This window comes from Thunnus maccoyii, chromosome 12, assembly GCF_910596095.1.
Source record: "Thunnus maccoyii chromosome 12, fThuMac1.1, whole genome shotgun sequence".
Classification (NCBI taxonomy): Eukaryota; Metazoa; Chordata; class Actinopteri; order Scombriformes; family Scombridae; genus Thunnus; species Thunnus maccoyii.
Window position 1 is genome coordinate 32,213,826 of NC_056544.1, and position 26,248 is coordinate 32,240,073.

The following is a 26,248-nucleotide window of genomic DNA, read 5'->3' on the forward strand; positions in this document are numbered from 1 at the left end:
CAGCAGTTGAACATGTGAGACAATAATGTTTAAAGATCAGTTTATTGAAGCTGCTCTGAGTTACTCCATGATTAAAGTAATGAAATTAGAGACACGGCTCTCTGACGTTGAAACAAACAAACTCAACAAAATTAGCCTTTAATATTAAAAGAAACATCCACCGAGTGCCACAGATTCACAAAGGTATACTTTTATTTCATAAATTTTACTGTTAAATTAATTTTACACTAAATTCTGTAGAAATAAACTTTCATACACAATCCGAGTCCCTGTTGGAGTCAGTCAGAGCATTTTCATAGAGAGCCACTTTGCATCAGCGGCACCATGCTCCAGTGCTCTGGGAGAGTTTATAGTCCTGAGAGTTGAACACTGGATGACTGACAGCTGTCCTTCATCACAACAGAAGCCACAGAAATCCTCCTCATCAACAACATGACTTTGATCTCCGTCCTCATCTGGACTCTCCTCTGCTGCTGCTTCACAGGTAAAGTCCAGAGAATCAAACTCCTCTCCTCTATGAACATCCGTCCCTCTGAAATGAAGCCCACAAAACCATCAAAACCATGATGCTGCTTTATGTTTTTGTCTCTGTATCCTCAGAGTCCAGAGGCCAGATCACAGTGACTCAGCCTGCAGCAGTGACATCTGCTCTGGGAGGCTCCGCAACCATCAGCTGTAAGACCAGTCAGGATGTTTATACTGTGACTGACTTTGGTTGGAGCAGCTACCACTACTTAGCCTGGTACCAACAGAGAGATGGAGAAACTCCTAAACTTCTCATTTACACTGCTGATCAGCGAGAATCAGGGATTCCAGATCGTTTTACAGGCAGTGGATCAAACTCTGACTTCACTCTGACCATCAGTGGAGTTCAGGCTGAAGATGCAGCAGTTTATTACTGTCAGAGTTATCATGAAATCAACAGTCAGTATGTGTTCACACAGTGAAAAAGCGTCGTACAAAAACCTCCCTCAGTCAGACTGAACAGAAACTGACTGATACAGTTCACTGAACACACACACACACACACACACACACACACACACACACACACACACACACACTTTATTAAGTGTGTCAAAACTAAAACTATATTCAAACAATGAAATAAAGGACTCACACAAACAGTTTTATTTATAAGGAGATTCCTCTGAAATCAGTGAAGTTTACCATCACAGCTTCTTAGCATCAACTCAACAATGATCCCATGTTTGTCATTAATTATGAGCTCAGTTTTTCCTCTTTGAAAAGAGAGAATATACCATACCATACCTATCTGCATGGAAAGATATCACATGAAAGAGCCGACCAGCAGTGTGTTTGAGAAGGAAAAAAACTCAACTAAACATTGACATACATTAGTATTAAACTGTATCATCCTTATGATGGTATGGTATATATGGCTGTGAAGTCAGAAGGAGGAGGATGGAGTGGATGGCAGGCGTACAACATGCAGGACTCTGGCAGCAGAGACCCGGGTTTGCATCCTGAGTCCCGTGTGTAGTTGGGTTTAGGCAACAAGTCAGGGTGGGGGCGACTCCACCCACTGCAGGGAGAGAGACTGATCACATTTCTGCTCTTCAGTGTTTCACTTCCCTCTTTGAGCTCAGTAACCATGGCAACAGAGAGGCATCACTGCTGAACCATGACAACAGACAGGTTTCAGTACTAAAGATAAAAAGTTGGAAGCGCTCTCTCTTACTCCAATGTATCATTTTCAACAACCAGACTAATAGTTTACATCTTCATCATTTCAAAAATCACCCGTTAGCAAGAGTGTAAAACTTTAGTTTCATTATATTAAAATTAAAACTGTAAATTTCTGGACCAAAACCTTCAGGTGGTGTGAACCAGTTTCAGTTTGAAGGATAAACAGCAGCAGAGAGAGAGAGAGAGAGAGAGAGAGAGAGACTATTAAATAAACAAAAACTGGCGATAACATTTTGGAAACATCTAAATTCAAGCCCAAAAGACACACTTCATTTCAAATCACTAAAAAACCCAAGAGCTGAACCCTGAAAACAGCCCCCTCAGTCAGCTGATGATGAAACTAACCAACCAGGTTCCATCAGCACTGATTCAAAACAACACAACAGAATAAAACTAATTATGAATCAATCAAAAGATCAATATTTAGAACATTGGAGAAATGAAACAAAAAGCCAAAGTAGACTCAATTGTTATTTGGCTCTAAACAGAGAATATAAACTGGCTGAGTATCTCCAGTCTGTCAGAGATACCAAGCAGAGACGGATCCTGACCAATCACAGGCTCAGTGACCAGCTGGCAGTAGAAACAGGAAGTTACAGACAGACATGGCGCCCAGAGAGGAGCGTGTATGTGCTCACTGCTCGACAGGGGAGCTAGAGACAGAGATGCACTTCCTCCTCCACTGTGAGAAGTTCTCTTCAGTAGGAGACTTCCACTACCAGGAAATAGCCAAGAAAACACCAAACCTCCAGATGTTAACTCCAGAGGAGAAACTGGCCGTTCTCCTGGTGAAGAGACAGCAGCTCCTCTAGCAGCTAAATATGTATCTGCCTGCCACAGCCTGAGGGACTCACAATCACTGGAAAATCTATATTTATAAGATATTAAGTAACTGCATCAAATTCTATAAAACTGTGTTGTATTGCAATCAAAGAATGGACTGCATCAGTGTAATATAGAACCTGCATGTGACACCTGTATATTTAATGTCTATATGAAATATGTAATATATGAATCCTCTGTAAACTGCTTTGGCAACAATATGTTTTTCTTTTATTCATGCCAATAAAGCTATTTTGAATTTGAATTTGAGAGAGAGAGAGATAGATAGAGAGAGAGAGAGAGAGAGAGAGAGAGGACACCTTTAGTGGATGTTTCTCAAACATTTGTTGTTTAATATCCTTAAAGTTTAACAGTGTGTGACTCCCTCTAGTGGATGTTGTGGAGTATTCTGTTGTCTTTGCTCCAAAGGTTTTTGTACAGAGTTTTGGTGTTTCCTGTCACTGTGGGCCTCACAGCACAGTAGTACACAGCAGAGTCAGACACTGCAGCAGAGGAGATCTGCAGAGCAACTTGATTTCTCTGGTAATTGAGTTCAACAGTCAGTCGAGGGTCTGCAGGTTTTGCATTCATCACAGTAGATGTTGATTTAATGATCAGGAGAAGGTACTGAGGAGCTGATCCAGGATCTTGTCGATACCACTGGAGATTATGAGCATTAACTGAATAGTTACAGGACAGAGTAACACTACGGCCCTCTGATGAAAACACTTCAGCACTGCTGGCAGTAATATCATCTTCCAAGGTGTTACCTAGTGAAGGAAACATGTTGTATTAAAGTTCTGTTCCAGAGTCAAATATCCATCATTTGGAAAATATCACACAATGACAAAAACATACGTACCTACAAGAGCTGAAAACAGTAAAATGACAGCCAGTGTTTCCATGGTTACACAAGTGAAATGCTGTAAGTGTATGTTGAGTTTGAATAAGTGTTGAGTGGTTTTGTGAGTTGTGTTTGGTCTGATGTTCACAGCTGGAATCAAACAGCTCTCTGCCATGCAGCCACCTCTGCAGTCAGTAGGAGGAGACTCATATGTCAAATGACATTCATTTGTAAAACTCTTCATCACAACTGTGTCTCATGAGGGAAAAGAATCTAGACTGTTTGATAAGAAACCACTGAAGTTTAACAGTGTGTGACTCCCTCTAGTGGATGTTGTGGAGTATTCTGTTGTCTTTGCTCCAAAGGTTTTTGTACAGAGTTTTGGTGTTTCCTGTCACTGTGGGCTGCAGAGCACAGTAGTACACAGCAGAGTCAGACACTGCAGCAGAGGAGATCTGCAGAGGAACTGATGGTTTGTTCACTGTAGCATCAAATCTGTCTTTCTGGAACTTAGCAGCATTATCTCCTCCACCAGACATGTAACGCTGCAGCATATACTTCGGGGAATCATTTACTTCTTGTTTGTACCAGAATAAGTATGGACTTGGGTTACTGGTCTTAAATGTACAAGCAAGTGTAACTGTGTCTCCTTCAGTAGCAATGACATCTCCTGTTGGCTGGGTCACGCTGTCTTGTCCTTTACACTCTGGGGAAGAACAGAACATGCAGAGGAAGAGATGAATCAATAAAGATGATTGATTAAAGGAGAACAATCAGCAGGTTTAAAGAGTTACCTAGCAGACACTGAGACATCTAGAATAGTCTGTTTTCTACTGACTGCTGTCTGTCAGACTGAACTACATCTTGTTTTCTAAAAAAGTTATAAATGGCAGCAGAAATTTCCTGTTTCCTCTATGATGGACATTAAAAGCACTTCTTGCTCAGTTGTGTGTTAAAAACTGTTGAGAAAGGAAACATATTCTGTTTTTTATCTTACCAAAGAAAAGAGCAGCAAGAATAATCCACAGCCAATGTTCCATCTCTACAACAAGGTTTAAATCAACAGGAGAAACTATCTGATGTTCAACATTCAGTCTGAGAATTGTTCTCTTCACAGCAGCAGTTATTATTGACAGAATGGTTGAACACAGTGCAGAAGTAGTGCACCGCCTACTTGATAATGTGGCCCTCTAGTGGAGGTAAAAAGTTCAGTACAACAGTGTGGAAAAAAGGCTTCCAGCAGCTTGTCAGTGTGTCAGCTTGTGTTTTTGTACAGAGACTGTGGGTTTGCTGTCACTGTGGGCCTCACAGCACAGTAGTACAGAGCAGAGTCTGTCACTGCAGCAGAGGAGATCTGCAGATCAACATGTTTTTCTCCAGACAGTTTAGTAGAGAACCTTTTGTTTAGAGAGTCTGCTGGTCTTGTACTGTTCAATCCTGAGATGTACAGGAGAAATTCTGGTGGTTTTCCTGGATATTGTTGATACTAGAAGAAATCATCAGTACTAGTTATACTTTTGTAATATTTGTCGGACAGAGTAACAGTGCTGCCTTCTAAACTGTTCTCTTCATTGTTCACTGGAGTGAGTTCTTCACAGCTGACACCTAAAGGAAGAGATAACTCTGTTATAACATGCAATAGTCTCCATAAATTGGAACTGGATGTATTGTATGCAGGATCTAACATACCTGTTTGAAGGGACAGAACCACCAAAAACAGCACAAAATACTGCAATGCCAGCATGAATGAAGGTAATGTTTGTGGTTTGTGTATTGAACTCTGCTGAATATGGAAGTTCGTCTCTCTTCTATAGTTCAGTAACAGCTTAGCTCCTCCCTGAATCTCTCCATCTCCTCTTAGATCTGTATTTTCACTTCTCTCAGTTACTCTTCCTCTACCTTCAACTCTGGAAACTCTGATGCTGCAGTCACCATCATATAAATCATGTTTCACTCATGTTGGATATAAATAGTGTTTGTTTCTTCATTATCATTGAGTCAAACATATGAAACCAACATACAAGTTATAAAAAAGTCTCATGTAGAAATGATTTGCTCTACTGATTGTGGAAGTGTTGAGATGAAATTACATAACAGTTGATGATTTTTGATGATTCTTGTTCCAAACCAACCAAAGTGAGATCAGTGAGAGATGAAAAGCAAAGTGTCTCTGAGGAAACTTAAAGAAACTGAGCTACTGAATTCTGACATTATATAAAGTCTTGAGTGTTAGTTTACTTCAAATACACACAATGTCTCAATGAGTGTTACAGGACAACTTCTCTACTTTGGTGAATGTCATTGTACCTGTTGGAATTTAAGCAGTTAAACATCAGCTTCAACCTAAATCTGTTGCTTTTAGATAATCAATGAAAATAATTATTGATCCTGTGTCTTGTTTTTTATCCTCTGGACCAAACTGTCAGGTTGTGTGAAGCAGTTTGAACTTTAAGGATAAAACAGCAGTGGAGAGAAAGGACATCCTTGGTGGTTTCCTCTCTGTTGTTAGATTAGTTGTCTGAAGAGTTACTGTGTGATACTCTCACTTATGTCAACAATAGCTCACATACAAAGTTAACATCCCAAAACCTTATTGTCATCAGTGTTGCACCATACAACTACATATCAAATTCATATTCAAATAAGCTTTATTGACATGACAGATCACAAACCTATATTACCAAAACACTACAGAAAATTATTAACATTGACAGATGATTAGCAATAAATATACAATATGCAAATATCAACAATCATATCAAATACAATATAATAAAAGGCTTTTTTTTACAGATGTAATCACACAGAAACATGTAGTACAGAGCTTGTTTCTCTTAAAGTATGACAATATTTAACATATTTTGCAGCTATTACTGCACACTGACTTCTCTCCCCACATAGAGGCAGGTTCTGAGGGTCGGGGAGATGGATCAACTCAGGATATATATGATTTATTTTTTCTCTCTTAAATCCTTATATTTCTCACAGCATAACAGGAAGTGAGATGCTGTCTAAACCTCTCTTTTATGACAAAGTGAACACAGCCTGGCCTCCCTGGGGAGCCTGTTCTGCCTGTGACGACCTGTTTCTATGGCCCGGCTGTGTCCACTCAGTCTGTCAGTGTTTTCCTTAGTTTTCTATCAGTCACGGTGGTCAGGTACTCTGCCACCATATACTCTCTCTTTAGGGTCACAATTCTAATTTACTTTGTGATTCGGTGGTTTGGTTCCAATATTTGATATCATCTTCTTGTTGTTTTGAGATGATTGAGTTGGGCCAGATTGTTTTGTGTCTGTCCTGAAGCCCTGGTGTGTGAGGGCAGAGCTTCAGGACCAGCTGGCAGAGGGGACTCTTATCTTTGTTCAACTCTTGGCACTGAAGGGCTTTGTACTGGTAGGAGTGGGAGTCGCTAGATTGGAGGTCTTTATAAAATTTGATGTCTGGCTTTTGAATTTGAATTATTAAAGAGTATTTAAGTAGTAAGTTTATCACTCTCCATCATTATTTCATCCTAATTTCTGCACTTTTCCTGAGAATTTTATCATTTGAACAAATCCAGACTGTTTCATAACAAACTTGAACTTTAGTGGACGGGGCTCTGAAACCAGCTGTTGACATTCTGTGATCAGTGAGGTTCAACTCCAACAATCACATTTTTCTGTGTGTTAATAACAAATGTGCCTCTGAGAAATGATCCAAACTGTATCTGAGATGTTCTGTTGTCACTTTTGTCCACACTGGAGGATCTTGTTGTTCCTCTTTGAGTTTAACTGATATCAGAAAGTTATTTTTTTACATCTCAAAAATCACTGCGTTGAACAGTCAACACAAATAAACTACTTTGTGTTCATTATACTGTTATTATATATGTATAACTGTCTGGTTGTTTGTTGCTGCATCATATCTCTGATATTCATGTGCAGCTCATTAACATCAGAGTTTCAGTTTTATAAAACAAACACTTAGACCACTGAAGTTTAACATTGTGTGATTCCCTCTAGTGGATGTTGTGGAGTGTTCTGTCGTCTTTGCTCCAAAGGTTTTTGTACAGAGTTTTGGTGTTTCCTGTCACTGCTACAAAAAAACCTTACAAACACAAACTAAAATGAAACACTCAGCAGTGAAAACAACATCAATAAATCCAACAAAGCAGCATCATATAAAATAGGGTTAAAATAGTAAATAGAAGTATAAAATCATCATCAGTGCAAACTTGATTTGAATAAAGCAATCAGAGGGAATGAGCCACTTTGAAAAGGTGCGTTTTGAGACGGGATTTGAAGGTTGGGAGAGAATCAGTGTTGCGTATGTCTGGGAGACAGAGGTCCAGAGGTGAGGGGCAGCACAGCTGAAGGCTCTGGACCCCATGGTTGTCAAGCAGGCAGGAGGTGTAGTGAGGAGAATGGCAGAGGATGATCTGAGAGTACAGGAGGGTGTGAAGGTGTGAAGGAGGTCAGAGAGATACAGAGGTGATAACTTATGAAGGGCCTTGAAGGTGAGAAGCAGAATCTTAAAGTCAATACGGTGTTTAACAGGAAGCCAGTATAGTTGCTGGAGAACAGAGGTGAAATGTTCTTTGGAAGAGGTTCTGGTAATGATACAGGCGGCAGAATCTTGAACCAGTTGAAGTTTATGGAGGAACTTGTGAGGAAGACCAGAAAGGATAGAGTTGAAGTAATCGATACAGGATATAATCAGAGCATGAGTGAGAATGGCGGTACTGTTGGATGTAAGAGACAGACAGAGATGAGAGATATTGTGTAAGTGGAAGTCAGCAGACAGGGTGATATTATTGATGTGTGGCTCAAAAGATAATGTGCTGTCAAAGATGATGCCCAGACTCTTAACCTGGGGGGAAGGGGTGACTGTGGAATAATCAATAGTCAGTGAAAAACTGGTGAGTTTGGATAAAGTAGATTTTGTACCCACAAGGAGAATCTCTGCTTTATCACTGTTAAGTTTGAGGAAATTATGTGAAAGCCAGGATTTGATTTCCAGCAGGCAAGCAGAAGAGGAAGAGGATGCAAGAGTGGAAGTAGGTTTGGTAGACAGGTAGAGCTGGGTGTCATCCGCATAGCAGCGGAACTGTATTCCAGATTTTCTGAAAATATGGCCAAGTGGTAAGAGATGAATGATAAAACGAAGGAGGCCCAAGACAGAGCCCTGAGGAACACCGCTAATAACAGGGAAGGACTGGGATTTTAGATTTTTAAGTTGGACAAAATGAGGGCGACCACAGAGATATGAATGAAACCAGGAAAGTGGGATACCAGTGATTCCAGTGGAAGCTAATCTGTCAAGGAGGATGGTATGTGACATGGTGTCAAAGGCTGCACTCAAATCCAGGAGGACAAGTATGGTTGAGAGGCCAGAGACTGCTGCTATCAACAGGTCATTGGTGATTCTGACCAAGTCTGTCTCTGTACTGTGGGAGGGACGGAAACCAGACTGAAAATGTTCATACAGGTTATTGTCTGACAAGTGAACCTGAATCTGAGCTGCAACTGTTCTTTTGAATATTTAAGAGAGAAATGGTAAATTTGATATTGAAATTATTCAAATTGTGTTGACAGATGAAGGAACAAGACCAGAAATAAGGGAGGAATGTACGATGTCGGTTATTAGAGAGGACAGGTGGGGTAGACAGGATCTTACCAAGTGAGTAGGAGGAAGATCTAGTTGGCAGGCAGAAGATCTGGATTTTCGAATGAGGCCAGATATTTCAGCAACTGTTGGTAGTTTAAAACTAGAGAGTGTAGAAGAGGGGGAGCACAGACTGGTGGATAAAGTGAACTGCATGTTATATTTCGTGAATAGGTCAGTTGCAGGTGAATATTTTTAATTTTGACACTAAAAAAGGTTTTTGTACTTCAGTGACAGTTTTGCTCCTCCCTTAATCTCCTCCTCCCTGCTCTCACAGCTCTGACTAATAATGTGTTCAATGTGCTTTTCATATCACATCATACTGATTAGCTCATAGCTAATATGATACTGAAATATAATATTGAACATTTTAAAGATTGACCTTAATGTCAAATTATGATTTTACAGCAGAACTTAAACAGCTCATGATAAAAACTGACAGTATGAAACAAACATTCTCATATTTTCATGACATTCACTTTTTAACCCGACGAGTAACTTCAGGTTTTTGTTCAACACACAGTTTTATGTCACTTTATGTTTGATGGTGTCTTGTGTTTGAAGCATCATCCAGCTGGTTTGTCATTGATGTGGATTTGCTGCTCATGTGAATCCTCCCACAGTGTTTCATTAGCAGCTGTAACCACAGTGACTCTGATAAAACAGGAATTAGCAGAATCCATCTGATATGAAGCTGTGGTTTGAATACCACTTCCCTCCTCTTTGAAGAGTAGTCAGATATCTGTGTTCAGGTTTTTGTACAGCCTCTTCTACACTTTCTATCACTGTGTGTCTAGAGCACAGTAGTAGAGAGCTGTGTCTGCCAGGGTTAGACTCTGTATGGTCAGCTCAGTTGTTGTAGCTGATGTTTGGGATTTATATCGTTCATCAGGAATATATTCACCACTCACTGATCCTCCTCCTTTCAAGAGTATAAACTGAGGTGCCTGAAGGTCAGAATGATGTTTGTACCAGTAAAGCAAAGCACCCCCTATAGTTGTCTCATAGGTACATGTGAGTGTGACAGATTCTCCTTCTCTTCCACTGACTTCATCTTGTTCAGGAGAGATTGTGTCTCCAGCTATTAGTCCTGGAAAAAGTAGAGAAAATGAAGCCATTAGACTAACATTGTTCATGAGGCTGAGAGGAGAAGACAGTGGAAAATGTCAACTGTACAGTGTTACTCTGTGGACACAAACTGATCAACTGTTCATTTATCTGATTTCTATAGAAATCATCTTCCAAGGTGTTACCTAGTGAAGGAAACATGTTGTATTAAAGTTCTGTTCCAGAGTCAAATATCCATCATTTGGAAAATATCACACAATGACAAAAACATACGTACCTACAAGAGCTGAAAACAGTGAAATGACAGCCAGTGTTTCCATGGTTACACAAGTGAAATGCTGTAAGTGAATGTTGAGTTTGAATAAGTGTTGAGTGGTTTTGTGAGTTGTGTTTGGTCTGATGTCCACAGCTGGAATCAAACAGCTCTCTGCCATGCAGCCACCTCTGCAGTCAGTAGGAGGAGACTCATATGTCAAATGACATTCATTTGTAAAACTCTTCATCACAACTGTGTCTCATGAGGGAAAAGAATCTAGACTGTTTGATAAGAAACCACTGAAGTTTAACAGTGTGTGACTCCCTCTAGTGGATGTTGTGGAGTATTCTGTTGTCTTTGCTCCAAAGGTTTTTGTACAGAGTTTTGGTGTTTCCTATCACTGTGGGCCTCACAGCACAGTAGTACACAGCAGAGTCAGACACTGCAGCAGAGGAGATCTGCAGTTTGACTCCACGCTTGTCTTCAAACAGTTCAGTGAAGAATCTTGTTTCTGACTTCAGAGAATCTGCTGGTCTTGTGAAACTACCGCCTGAGATGTACATGAGGAACTCTGGTGGTTTTCCTGGATATTGTCGATACCAGAAGAAATCTTCATTAGTTATGGTATTGGAGTAGTTGTAGGACAGAGTAACAGTGCTGCCTTCTAAACTGTCCTCTTCATTGTTGACTGGAGTGAGTTCTTGACAGCTGACACCTAAAGGAAGAGATAACTCTGTTATAACATGTTGTCAAAGACTCATAACATGAATACATACAACTACATGCTCAGTTTTCAATCAAACATCAATAGAAGTAAATATGAAGTGTGTCACCTACCTGTTAGTGTGATCAGAAACAAAGTTGAAAACAGACTTAATTGCATTGACACCATCTTGAAGATAAGAAGAAACTGTCTGTGTTGTTTAGTATGAAACACCACAGTGAAAGTTTGTGTCTTTCTGTACTTCAGTGACAGTTTTGCTCCTCCCTTAATCTCCTCCTCCCTGCTCTCACAGCTCAGAGAGTGGCTGCACCAGAGATGGGCTCCTGAATACATCTCAAACTTGGACCTACAAAGTGGGACATTTTGCAAAATAACCTTCAAATAATCTTCAGAGGATACTCTACAGAAGAGGTAACAAAATTAATTAACAGTAGAGGAAATATTATCTTTAGATATATTTTTAAATCAAAACAGCTAGCTAGCTGTCAACTGCTACCTGCTACTGTTACCTACATTCCAAAGGAGAAACTGCACTGAGGAAGCTAACAGAAGAGTTATTTTGTGAAGAAGAGAACGAGACAAGAAGAGAAATTAAGGGGTCCTTGTTGGTGGTATTATCTCTCTCCATGAACTGGTGTGATGGTGGCACAACCAACGTTTGCAGCGGCCTCTCGTAGTTCCGACTTGCAGTATCGTTGTCCATGTCTACGTCTACATCTGTGTCATCCTGTGGAGTGTAGGGGAAATATGTCTATAATATGTCTATATCAGTTTTTTTGGACATTTGTGACAAAGACTTTTGCTTCGAGAAATACTGGCTGGGAGCTAAATCAGCTGATGGCGTTTGGTCTGCTGCACCCAGTGGACCCAAAGCAAGTGCAGATGAGTGCAAGCTAGGCTAACTGCTAACCTATACATACTGGTCATGCAACAATAATCATGTTGCCAAATGTTCTCTGGACAGCATAATGGATTATATAACTCCCCCATCAGTGCTGGTCAGTCGTTGACATGCAAGAGCTGTCTACATCCAATTGAGACATGTACTTTTCTCTCTAAATGTACTTTAATCTTGGGATTTATGTGTTTTTATCATTTTTTTAAATATAATTTTTGCATACACAGTATATCTTTATCCTCTCTGTTTTTGTTGCACTGCTGTGAGCTGGGAGGAACAGCATTTTGTTTTTTGTGTATGCAAATACACAAGAAAATGTCAATAAACTAAATCTTGAATCTTGAAGTAAAAACCCATTTGGGTTTTATCTGCACTCACTTTAAAAGACAGTCTAGGTACTGGATCTGATATTGGATTCCCCGTTCCTGTGTGAGAGATGAGAAATTCTGGTGGTTTTCCTGGATATTGTCGATACCAGAAGAATCGATCAGAGCCAGTTGCAGGTTTTGAGTATTTATAGGACAGAGTAACAGTGCTGCCTTCTAAACTGTTCTCTTCATTGTTGACTGGAGTGAGTTCTTGACAGCTGACACCTAAAGGAAGAGATAACTCTGTTATAACATGTTAAAGTCACGATCAAGGAATCACATTCAGACAAAAGTGGAATTGAATTTTTTTCATGCAGAAACTTTCATACCTGTCAGAATGACTAGAAACAGTAAAGAAAATACATAATAGTCCAATGCCAGCATGTTGAATGAAGGTAATGTTTGTGGTTTGTGTATTGAACTCTGCTGAATATGGAAGTTCGTCTCTCTTCTATAGTTCAGTAACAGCTTAGCTCCTCCCTGAATCTCTCCGTCTCCTCTTAGATCTGTATTTTCACTTCTCTCAGTTACTCTTCCTCTACCTTCAACTCTGGAAACTCTGATGCTGCAGTCACCATCATATAAATCATGTTTCACTCATGTTGGATATAAATAGTGTTTGTTTCTTCATTATGATTGAGTCAAACATATGAAACCAACATACAAGTTATAAAAAAGTCTCATGTAGAAATGATTTGCTCTACTGATTGTGGAAGTGTTGAGATGAAATTACATAACAGTTGATGATTTTTGATGATTCTTGTTCCAAACCAACCAAAGTGAGATCAGGGAGAGATGAAAAGCAAAGTGTCTCTGAGGAAACTTAAAGAAACTGAGCTTCTGAATTCTGACATTATATAAAGTCTTGAGTGTTAGTTTACTTCAAATACACACAATGTCTCAATGAGTGTTACAGGACAACTTCTCTACTTTGGTGAATGTCATTGTACCTGCTGGAATTTAAGCAGTTAAACGTCAGCTTCAACCTAAATCTGTTGCTTTTAGATAATCAATGAAAATAATTATTGATCCTGTGTCTTGTTTTTTTATCCTCTGGACCAAACTGTCAGGTTGTGTGAAGCAGTTTGAGCTTTAAGGATAAAACAGCAGTGGAGAGAAAGGACATCCTTGGTGGTTTCCTCTCTGTTGTTAGATTAGTTGTCTGAAGAGTTACTGTGTGATACTCTCACTTATGTCAACAATAGCTCACATACAAAGTTAACATCCCAAAACCTTATTGTCATCAGTGTTGCACCATACAACTACATATCAAATTCATATTCAAATAAGCTTTATTGACATGACAGATCACAAACCTATATTATCAAAACACTACAGAAAATTATTAACATTGACAGATGATTAGCAATAAATATAACAATCATATCAAATACAATATAATAAAAGGCTTTTTTACAGATGTAATCACACAGAAACATGTAGTACAGAGCTTGTTTCTCTTAAAGTATGACAATATTTAACATATTTTGCAGCTATTACTGCACACTGACTTCTGAGGGTCGGGGAGATGGATCAACTCAGGATATATATGATTTATTTTTTCTCTCTTAAATCCTTATATTTCTCACAGTATAACAGGAAGTGAGATGCTGTCTCAACCTCTCTTTTATGACAAAGTGAACACAGCCTGGCCTCCCTGGGGAGCCTGTTCTGCCTGTGATGACCTGTTTCTATGGCCCGGCTGTGTCCACTCAGTCTGTCAGTGTTTTCCGTAGTTTTCTATCAGTCACGGTGGTCAGGTACTCTGCCACCATGTACTCTCTCTTAAGGGTCAAATACAATTCTAATTTACTTTGTGATTCGGTGGTTTGGTTCCAATATTTGATATCATCTCCTTGTTGTTTTGAGATGATTGAGTTGGGCCAGATTGTTTGGTGTCTGTCCTGAAGCCCTGGTGTGTGAGGGCAGAGCTTCAGGACCAGCTGGCAGAGGGGACTCTTATCTTTGTTCAACTCTTGGCACTGAAGGGCTTTGTACTGGTAGGAGTGGGGGTCGCTAGATTGGAGGTCTTTATAAAATTTGATGTCTGGCTTTTGAATTTGAATTATTAAAGGGTATTTAAGTAGTAAGTTTATCACTCTCCATCATTCTTTCATCTTAATTTCTGCACATTTCCTGAGAATTTTATCATTTGAACAAATCCAGACTGTTTCATAACAAACTTGAACTTTAGTGGACGGGGCTCTGAAACCAGCTGTTGACATTCTGTGATCAGTGAGGTTCAACTCCAACAATCACATTTTTTTGTGTGTTAATAACAAATGTGCCTCTGAGAAATGATCCAAACTGTATCTGAGATGTTCTGTTGTCACTTTTGTCCACACTGGAGGATCTTGTTGTTCCTCTTTGAGTTTAACTGATATCAGAAAGTTATTTTTTTACATCTCAAAAATCACTGCGTTGAACAGTCAACACAAATAAACTACTTTATGTTCATTATACTGTTATTATATATGTATAACTGTCTGGTTGTGTGTTACTGCATCATATCTCTGATATTCATGTGCAGCTCATTAACATCAGAGTTTCAGTTTTATAAAACAAACACTTAGACCACTGAAGTTTAACAGTGTGTGACTCCCTCTAGTGGATGTTGTGGAGTATTCTGTCGTCTTTGCTCCAAAGGTTTTTGTACAGAGTTTTGGTGTTTCCTGTCACCGCTACACAAAAAACCTTACAAACACAAACTAAAATGAAACACACAGCAGTGAAAACAACATCAATAAATCCAAAAAAGCAGCATCATATAAAATAGGGTTAAAATAGTAAATAGAAGTATAAAACCATCATCAGTGCAAACTTGATTTGAATAAAGCAATCAGAGAGAATAAGCCACTTTGTAAAGGTGCGTTTTGAGACGGGATTTGAAGGTTGGGAGAGAATCAGTGTTGCATATGTCTGGGAGACAGAGGTCCAGAGGTGAGGGGCAGCACAGCTGAAGGCTCTGGACCCCATGGTTGTCAAGCAGGCAGGAGGTATAGTGAGGAGAATGGCAGAGGATGATCTGAGAGTACAGGAGGGTGTGAAGGTGTGAAGGAGGTCAGAGAGATACAGAGGTGCTAACTTATGAAGGGCCTTGAAGGTAAGAAGTAGAATCTTAAAGTCAATACGGTGTTTAACAGGAAGCCAGTATAGTTGCTGGAGAACAGAGGTGAAATGTTCTTTGGAAGAGGTTCTGGTAATGATACAGGCGGCAGAATCTTGAACCAGTTGAAGTTTATGGAGGAACTTGTGAGGAAGACCAGAAAGGATAGAGTTGAAGTAATCAATACAGGATGTAATCAGAGCATGAGTGAGAATGGCGGTACTGTTGGATGTAAGAGACAGACAGAGATGAGAGATATTATGTAAGTGGAAGTCAGCAGACAGGGTGATATTATTGATGTGTGGCTCAAAGGATGACGCCCAGACTCTTAACCTGGGGGGAAGGGGTGACTGTGGAATAATCAATAGTCAGTGAAAAACTGGTGAGTTTGGATAAAGTAGATTTTGTACCCACAAGGAGAATCTCTGTTTTATCACTGTTAAGTTTGAGGAAATTATGTGAAAGCCAGGATTTGATTTCCAGCAGGCAAGTGGAAGAGGAAGAGGATGCAAGAGGGGAAGTAGGTTTGGTAGACAGGTAGAGCTGGGTGTCATCCGCATAGCAGCGGAACTGTATTCCAAATTTTCTGAGAATATGGCCAAGTGGTGAGAGATAAATGATAAAATGAAGGAGGCCCTAGACAGAGCCCTGAGGAACACCGCTAATAACAGGGAAGGACTGGGATTTTAGATTTTTAAGTTGGACAAAATGAGGGCAACCAGAGAGATATGAATGAAACCAGGAAAGTGGGATACCAGTGATTCCAGTGGAAGCTAATCTGTCAAGGAGGATGGTATGTGACATGGTGTCAAAGGCTGCACTCAAATCCAGGAGGACAAGAATGGTTGAGAGGCCAGAGACTGCTGCTATCAACAGGTCATTGGTGATTCTGACCAAGTCTGTCTCTGTACTGTGGGAGGGACGGAAACCAGACTGAAAATGTTCATACAGGTTATTGTCTGACAAGTGAACCTGAATCTGAGCTGCAACTGTTCTTTTGAGTATTTAAGAGAGAAATGGTAAATTTGAAATTGGTTGGAAATTATTCAAATTGTGTGGACAGATGAAGGAACAAGACCAGAAATAAGGGAGGAATGTACGATGTCGGTTATTAGAGAGGACAGGTGGGGTAGACAGGCTCTTACCAAGTGAGTAGGAGGAAGATCTAGTTGGCAGGCAGAAGATTTGGATTTTCAAATGTGGCCAGATATTTCAGCAACAGTTGGTAGTTTAAAACTAGAGAGTGTAGAAGAGGGGGAGCACAGACTGGTGGATAAAGTGAACTGCATGTTATATTTCTTGAATAGGTCAGTTGCAGGTGGATATTTTTAATTTTGACACTAAAAAAGTTTTTTGTACCTCAGTGACAGTTTTGCTCCTCCCTTAATCTCCTCCTCCCTGCTCTCACAGCTCTGACTAATAATGTGTTCAATGTGCTTTTCATATCACATCATACTGATTAGCTCATAGCTAATATGATACTGAAATATAATATTGAACATTTTAAAGATTGACCTTAATGTCAAATTATGATTTTACAGCAAAACTTAAACAGCTCATGATAAAAACTGACAGTATGAAACAAACATTCTCATATTTTCATTACATTCACTTTTTAACCCGACGAGTAACTTCAGGTTTTTGTTCAACACACAGTTTTATGTCACTTTATGTTTGATGGTGTCTTGTGTTTGAAGCATCATCCAGCTGGTTTGTCATTGATGTGGATTTGCTGCTCATGTGAATCCTCCCACAGTGTTTCATTAGCAGCTGTAACCACAGTGACTCTGATAAAACAGGAATTAGCAGAATCCATCTGATATAAAGCTGTGGTTTGAATACCACTTCCCTCCTCTTTGAAGAGTAGTCAGATATCTGTGTTCAGGTTTTTGTACAGCCTCTTCTACACTTTCTATCACTGTGTGTCTAGAGCACAGTAGTAGAGAGCAGAGTCTGCCAGGGTTAGATTCTGTATGGTCAGCTTAGTTGATGTATCTGATGTTTGGGAATCATATCGATTATCAGGACTATATTGACTACTATATCCCTTTGCTCCTCTCCAGAGTATAAACTGAGGTGCCTGAAGGTCAGAATTATGTTTGTACCAGTAAAGGTAAATCTTGTTATAACTTGTATCATAGGTACATGTGAGTGTGACAGATTCTCCTTCTCTTCCACTGACTTCATCTTTTACAGGAGAGATTGTGTCTCCAGCTATTAGTCCTGGAAAAAGTAGAGAAAATGAAGCCATTAGACTAACATTGTTCATGAGGCTGAGAGGAGAAGACAGTGGAAAATGTCAACTGTACAGTGTTACTCTGTGGACACAAACTGATCAAATTTCATTTGACTCATTTCTATAGAAATCATCTTCCAAGGTGTTACCTAGTGAAGGAAACATGTTGTATTAAAGTTCTGTTCCAGAGTCAAATATCCATCATTTGGAAAATATCACACAATGACAAAAACATACGTACCTACAAGAGCTGAAAACAGTAAAATGACAGCCAGTGTTTCCATGGTTACACAAGTGAAATGCTGTAAGTGAATGTTGAGTTTGAATAAGTGTTGAGTGGTTTTGTGAGTTGTGTTTGGTCTGATGTTCACAGCTGGAATCAAACAGCTCTCTGCCATGCAGCCACCTCTGCAGTCAGTAGGAGGAGACTCATATGTCAAATGACATTCATTTGTAAAACTCTTCATCACAACTGTGTCTCATGAGGGAAAAGAATCTAGACTGTTTGATAAGAAACCACTGAAGTTTAACAGTGTGTGACTCCCTCTAGTGGATGTTGTGGAGTATTCTGTTGTCTTTGCTCCAAAGGTTTTTGTACAGAGTTTTGGTGTTTGCTGTCACTGTGGGCCGCAGAGCACAGTAGTACACAGCAGAGTCAGACACTGCAGCAGAGGAGATCTGCAGATCAACTTGATTTCTCTCATTATTCAGTTTAACAGTCAGTCGAGGGTGTGGAGGTGTTGCATTCACCACAGTAGGAGATGTTGATTGAGTGATCAGGAGAAGGAACTGAGGAGCTGATCCAGGATCTTGTCGATACCACTGGAGATTTTCAGCTTTATTTGAATAGTTACAGGACAGAGTAACACTACAGCCCTCTGATGAAAACACTTCAGCACTGCTGGCAGTAATATCATCTTCCAAGGTGTTACCTAGTGAAGGAAACATGTTGTATTAAAGTTCTGTTCCAGAGTCAAATATCCATCATTTGGAAAATATCACAAAATGACAAAAACATACGTACCTACAAGAGCTGAAAACAGTAAAATAACAGCCAGTGTTTCCATGGTTACACAAGTGAATTGTGCTGTAAGTGAATGTTGAGTTTGAATAAGTGTTGAGTGGTTTTGTGAGTTGTGTTTGGTCTGATGTTCACAGCTGGAATCAAACAGCTCTCTGCCATGCAGCCACCTCTGCAGTCAGTAGGAGGAGACTCATATGTCAAATGACATTCATTTGTAAAACTCTTCATCACAACTGTGTCTCATGAGGGAAAAGAATCTAGACTGTTTGATAAGAAACCACTGAAGTTTAACAGTGTGTGACTCCCTCTAGTGGATGTTGTGGAGTATTCTGTTGTCTTTGCTCCAAAGGTTTTTGTACAGAGTTTTGGTGTTTCCTGTCACTGTGGGCCGCAGAGCACAGTAGTACACAGCAGAGTCAGACAGCTGCAGCTTCTGGATCTTCAGAGGAACTGAATTGGAATCCAGTGTAGATGAAAATCTTTCTTTAAACTCATCTGGTGTGTTCCCTTCATCCAGGTTAACTCGGCTCAGGATGAATTTGGGGCTGTTGTTTCCATCCTGTTTGTACCAGAACAAATATGGATTTGGGTAACTGGTCTTAAATGTACAAGCAAGTGTAACTGTGTCTCCTTCAGCAGCAATGACATCTCCTGTTGGGTGGGTCACGCTGTCTTGTCCTTTACACTCTGGGGAGGAACAGAACATGCAGAGGAAGAGATGAATCAATAAAGATGATTGATTAAAGGAGAACAATCAGCAGGTTTGTTTGTGAATTTACTTCCACAAAATCATCCAGCTATGAAAAACAGATATCTGGTTAATACATCAGGTAAAATGAGACTTTCATTTCTGTTCTAACACTCACCTATAAAGTGAGATAAAAGTATAAAGAGGTAAAGCAACATGTCTTTGGAGTTGTTGAAACCAAACAGACAGCAGATGATCAATGTTCTTCCACTGCAGTAGAATGAAGAAACTAAACAGCCTCTCTGCTGCACAGCCCTTCTCCTCAGCATCAAGCTGATTGGGATTTTACTTCCTCAAACATTTCTGCTCTGCAGACAGAAAGAATCTCATTGGTTGAGTTAAACCTCAGAGGGCGGGGCCAGGAAATCACCTCTATAGGTTGTCGAACCATCAATGACATCATGAACTTCATCACAGTTTGTGTTTGAAGCCTCATCCAGCTGGTTTGTCACTGATGTGGATTTGCTGCTCAAGTGAATCCTCCCACAGTGTTTTTTCAGGCTCTGACTGTAAAATTGACCATCGGACTTTTCACAGACTTTGTTCTGCTGCAACAAATACTTCACACATATCCTCAACTTTATCTGAACATCATGTACCATCTATCTGCTCACCAGGCAGGATTCCAGTCCATGCAACTGAAAGACCTCATAGACCATTTTAAAATCTAATTCAACAAATCTCAGTCTCTTATAAGACCTCATATGCATCCCTGCATCCAGTAGCTGTTACCAACCACTTACAGATCAAAGCAAGACAGTAAATCTGCAAATAGCACTTTTAAATATCAGGTCCCTCAGCAGTCAAACCTTTTAAATGAATGATCTTATTGTAAAGCCTCAGTTTGACTGTCTATTTTCAACTGAAACCTGGCTAAACACAGATGCTCTTAATGAAATTTAACCTGCAAACTTATAATTTCTCCTACTCCATTAGACAAGGGAAGAGGGGCGGAGGGACAGCCACCATATGTATCGATGCTCTGAGGCTGAGGGATGTTTCTTTAGATGATTTTAGTTCATTTGAGTACCATGCTGTCATACTGAAATGTCTTTTTGCAGTTATTGTCTGTAGACCACCAAAGCATTGCCCAAATGTCTTGTCTGATCTCTCTGAGCTCTTATCTATCATCAGCTCTAACTATGACAATATGATCATCATTGCTGACTCTAATTTACACACTAACAATAACACAGACAAGAAGGCTTCTGACTTTTCACATCTATTGGAAGATCTGAGCTTCATACAACATGTCAATGAACCAACTCACAGCTGTGGTCAAACCTTAGACCTTGTCACTACACGGGGACTTTCTGCTGACATTTCATCAGTTATGGATGTGCTTCTGTCTGATCATTTATTGAATTAACCGTCTCTCTTCATATGCTGCATTGTAATTCTAGACACACTGTAAAAAGATGATATCTTACATCTGAAATGGCAGTAAATTTTATGTTGCATACAAATAATATATCTTTGCCAACTCTCCCTTTATCTGTTGTTGATCTAGTGGACAATTTAAATACAAAACTACAATCAGCTATTGACCATATCGCCCCAGTCAGGGACAAAAAAATCCTCAAAAACAGAAACCATCATGGAGAAAACAGGATATCAACCAACTCAAATTAAACTGTCACAAAGCTGAATGGAGATGGAGAAAGACAAAACTTCAGGTCCACCATGATGTCTTAAAAGAACTCTGAGCAGAACACAATGCAGCCATCAGAAACACCAGGCGATCATATTTCTCTCAACTCATAAATACAAATTCTAACAATCCAAGGCTTCTCTTTTCAACTGCTGACAGTCTCATGAGCCCGGCCCCGAACTATTACTCTGATCACCTGAACGTTACTAAATGCAATGACTTTTCTGCCTATTTTACAGACAATGAATGAATATTATAATGCACCAAGCATCAGTTACATCAGTTTACATCAGTGGACTTGGAAACAATCAAGAAAGTTGTCTGTGAGTTAAAATCCTCTACCTGTGCTCTTGATCTCATTCCCACCACTTTTTAAAAACTGTTTTTTAACTGTTTAGCAGAGGAAGTTTTAACAATAATTAATCACTGACTGTTCACAGGCACCTTTCCTGCAGCTTTCAAAACCACTTTAATTAAACCACTGCTTAAAAAGACAATATAGATTGTTCTGTCATCTCAAACTACAGACCAATATCCAACCTGCCTTTTCTGAGTAAGATTTTAGGGGAAAAAAATGTTGAAGGAGGTCTTCTGTGACAACACTGTATTTGAAAAGTTCCAGTCTGGTTTCAGGGCCCATCACAGTATGGAAACAGTTCTAGTCAAAGTTGTGAATGACCTCAGGATGAACACTGATGAGAAGAATCTCTCTGTGCTTGTCCTGTTAGATCTCAGTGCTGCATTTGATCCTGTAGATCACATTATTCTGCTGGACAGACTTGAACACTGGGTCTGTCTCTCTGGTACAGTTCTTTGATGGTTCAGGTCTTACTTAACTGGCTGACAATTCTTTGTGGCCATGGACGACCACTCCTCCAATAAAATAGACCTGACGTGGTGTCCCTCAGGGCTCTATCTTAGGACCAATTCTTCTCAGTCTGTATATGTTACCACTTGGCAATATTATTAGATATCGCAACGTCAATCTCCATAATTACGCAGATGATACCCTGCTATATATGTATCTCTGTAAGTTCAAATGATTACAGTTCTATCAGTGACAAGATTGCATGCATCTGACTCAGAACTTGTTACAGCTGAATCAAGACAAAACTGAGATCCTGATGACCACCTAAAATTATTCACACTAAACACCAAGGAGCAGGTCAATAATCTTGGTGTTATTATTGACTGACGTAAATGTTTAATGTCACATAAGAAACGTGACTCAAGTGTCCTTCTATCATTTAAGGAATAGTGCCAGAGTCAGACACAGAAAAGTTAATACATACAGGTTGTACAATACAGGCTGGACTATTGTAACGCTCTTCTGTCTGGTGTGTCTAAGAAAGCTGTTGGTCAGTTACAGCTCGTACAGAACGCAGCAGCAGGTGTTCTGATGAAAACCAGACAGAGACACCACATTACTCCAATTTTAAAATATTTACACTGGTTACCTGTCAGTCTCAGAATTAATGTTAAAGTTCTTCTATTGGTTTTAATCACTGACTGGCTTTGCCCCGTCTTATCTGTCTGACATGGATAAGACAGATGATCCTCTGGCTCAAACCTCTTGATTGTTCCTGAGGTCAGAACTAACAGACTCAGGGAGGCAGCCTTCGTTAATTACAGTCTGTCTGAGAGTCTGAAGGGCTCTGAATCTGTTGACACTTTACAATGAAAACTTAAGACACATCTTTTTACTGTCGCTTTCGCCTGAAGTGTTTTTACCTTATGGTTATTTTATGTTGTCTTTTCCTGTTGTTTTTTTTTTGTTTTATCAGAAATGCTATGATTATCTGCTTTCATATTTAACAGTTTGTGTCGCATTTTATGCATGAATTGTGATATATAGATAGAGTTGTTGTGGATTTGCTGCTCATGTGAATCCTCCCACAGTGTTTCATTAGCAGCTGTAACCACAGTGACTCTGGTAAAACAGGAATTAGCAGAATCCATCTGATATGAAGCTATGGTTTGAATACCACTTCCCTCCTCTTTGAAGAGTAGTCAGATATCTGTGTTCAGGTTTTTGTACAGCCTCTTCTACACTTTCTATCACTGTGTGTCTAGAGCACAGTAGTAGAGAGCTGTGTCTGCCAGGGTTAGATTCTGTATGGTCAGCTCAGTTGTTGTAGCTGATGTTTTGGATTTATATCGTTCATCAGGAATATATTCACCACCCCATGATCCTCCTCCTTTATAAAGTATAAACTGAGGTGCCTGAAGGTCAGAATGATGTTTGTACCAGTAAAGGTTAGCACCCCCTGCACTTGTCTGATAGGTACATGTGAGTGTGACAGATCCTCCTTCTCTTCCACTGACTTCATCTCGTACAGGAGAGATTGTGTCTCCAGCTATTAGTCCTGGAAAAAGTAGAGAAAATGAAGCCATTAGACTAACATTGTTCATGAGGCTGAGAGGAGAAGACAGTGGAAAATGTCAACTGTGCAGTGTTACTCTGTGGACACAAACTGATCAACTGTTCATTTGACTGATTTCTATAGAAATCATCTTCCAAGGTGTTACCTAGTGAAGGAAACATGTTGTATTAAAGTTCTGTTCCAGAGTCAAATATCCATCATTTGGAAAATATCACACAATGACAAAAACATACGTACCTACAAGAGCTGAAAACAGTAAAATGACAGCCAGTGTTTCCATGGTTACACAAGTGAAATGCTGTAAGTGAATGTTGAGTGTGAATAAGTGTTGAGTGGTTTTGTGAGTTGTGTTTGGTCTGATGTTCACAGCTGGAATCAAACAGCTCTCTGCCATGCAGCCACCTCTGCAGTCAGTAGGAGGAGACTCATATGTCAAATGACATTCATTTGTAAAACTCTTCATCACAACTGTGTCTCATGAGGGAAAAGAATCTAGACTGTTTGATAAGAAACCACTGAAGTTTAACAGTGTGTGACTCCCTCTAGTGGATGTTGTGGAGTATTCTGTTGTCTTTGCTCCAAAGGTTTTTGTACAGAGTTTTGGTGTTTCCTGTCACTGTGGGCCGCAGAGCACAGTAGTACACAGCAGAGTCAGACAGCTGCAGCTTCTGGATCTTCAGAGGAACTGATGTCCCGTTGATTTTAGCATCAATCCTTTCTTCAGCTGCAGTATTAGCTGCTGTTCCAGACATTAAACGTTTCAGCATAAACTTTGGGGAATCATTTACTTCTTGTTTGTACCAGAACAAAGTAGAACCTGTTCTAGTGGTCTCAAATGTACAAGCAAGTGTAACTGTGTCTCCTTCGCAGCAATGACATCTCCTGTTGGCTGGGTCACGCTGTCTTGTCCTTTACACTCTGGGGAAGAACAGAACATGCAGAGGAAGAGATGAATCAATAAAGATGATTGATTAAAGGAGAACAATCAGCAGCTTTAAAGAGTTACCTAGCCAGAGAGTCAGAATCAGGATGTTTCTCAGCCAGTGTTTCATGTCTGCAGTGAGAGGGGAGGAGAGAGAGGAAGAACATTGATACTCTGATGGATCTGGGCCTTCACATCATTGGCCCTTCCTCTTTATCATCTGTTGAGGAACTCTCAACATTTACATCACATTTACATTTCAGCTGTTTAGCTGACGCTCTTATCCAGAGCAGCTCATCATGAGGAGATTGAACCTGTTAACTAACCTAACCAACCTAAACATCAGAAGTGTATAGTGCTTTCAGTTCTAACAGCTGCTAAGAAAATGATTGCAGTATGTTGGAGGCCCCCAAACACTCTGACCATCAGACAATGGGATCTCTCTTTTCTTGATGTTATAATGATAAAAACGATATAAACGGGGATAAAGAGGTGAATTTGAATATGAGGCTCTCAGCTGCTGAGACACCGAAAGGCCTGTTGTGATTCCTGTATCTGTCATGATCTTCTGCTGCCTGTGTGATAAGTTAAAAGAATGATGCACTAAAAGGGCCATACAAGCTTAAAAAGGACAGTACACTTAAAATGCTGTGATAAGGTTAAAAAGATCATAGTCATGAGAAACAATTTATAAGATGTGTTTAAAATGGGTTAAAAAAAGTAGGAATTCATTATGTCAAAAGAGGTTAAAATTTTAAAAGGTCCTTAATTAATTCATTGTTCATTTCATCCTTTATTGTCAGAGGTTCAGCTATAATGGTATTATCAGTGATCCGCAAAGTAGTCTTAATCTGCTAGCGTGAGATCGATTGCTTTTGTCTCCACCCACGTATCCAGGGGAACTCGCGGTGTTTTCTTCATTCGAGTAAACGCTCTCACTGAAGAAATCACTCGTATCACTCTTGTGATTATTTCTCCCCGTTTCAGGTATGTTGTCGGCATTTGACACTATTAAGGTGGTTGTAATAATTTTTCTAATATGTTTGAGTGTCAAGTGAATGTATGTGTAACATTTCAAGTGAGTTAAAGTAAAGTTTGCCGAGTATGGTAAAGTGTCTGGCGAGCTAGCTCCCGCTTGTTAGCAGAGTTCAACCCGTAACTACGCCAATTGCTTCCGCCATTTTGTGAATCCAATTGTCTACATATGCAGATGTATTTTACACAGTTTTTCTATATTGTCTATTTAGTAACTTTTACAAGGTTATGAGAGGTTACTGAGTTACAGCAGTATATTATTTACCAGTAACAGTAGAGAGAATGGGAATTATGTCTCAAAGAAATACTGTATATTTGTGTAACTTGAATAGGGTATGTATGCTACTGTAACCAGCCTGTTAAGCAGGGTAGCCTATGTTTATTTGTAGATTGTGTATATGTTCAATTATTCATTCGAGTAAACGCTCTCACTGAAGAAATCACTCGTATCACTCTTGTGATTATTTCTCCCCGTTTCAGGGGCGTAACATTTTGGAGGCACCGCTGGGATTGCTCCTTGGATGTCCGGTGTCCACAACCTGGCGGCCGAATCCTGTGGTAGCTAAATCCCCCACAATACAACCCAGGCAGGTGGTAGTGAGGAACGTGTTGCTGTTCGAGGAGAGCTGGAAGCTGGTGGTTAAGTACATGTCACCTGAGGCCAGTCAGAGATCATCAGGGACATTAAAGGCCATCCAGTTCAGAGTCAACTCCTGCACAGTAAAAGTTGCTCCTGCCCTGTCGACATGATGACAGCCTTGGAAGAGCTACAGGAAGAGGTTGTAGGAGAACTACATACCCTGACTAGA

At 39.9% G+C, this 26,248-nt stretch overlaps 3 gene segments (V, D, J or C); 1 reads left to right on the plus strand and 2 right to left on the minus strand.

Annotated features, from left to right (window-relative positions):
• Window positions 1-432: 432 nt before the first annotated feature.
• LOC121909136 lies at window positions 433-935 on the plus strand (the record flags this gene model as incomplete). The annotated part of the segment is given in 2 exon segments: window positions 433-484; window positions 601-935. Coding segments are annotated over 2 exon segments (387 nt in total), but the record flags the coding sequence as incomplete, so codon positions are not given.
• A 6,672-nt stretch (window positions 936-7,607) lies between these two features.
• Window positions 7,608-11,318, minus strand: LOC121908849. The segment is given in 3 exon segments: window positions 7,608-7,793; window positions 10,751-11,058; window positions 11,181-11,318. Coding segments are annotated over 3 exon segments (549 nt in total).
• Window positions 11,319-19,069: 7,751 nt separating this feature from the next.
• LOC121909134 lies at window positions 19,070-19,769 on the minus strand (the record flags this gene model as incomplete). The annotated part of the segment is given in 2 exon segments: window positions 19,070-19,386; window positions 19,566-19,769. Coding segments are annotated over 2 exon segments (468 nt in total), but the record flags the coding sequence as incomplete, so codon positions are not given.
• Window positions 19,770-26,248: the final 6,479 nt, after the last annotated feature.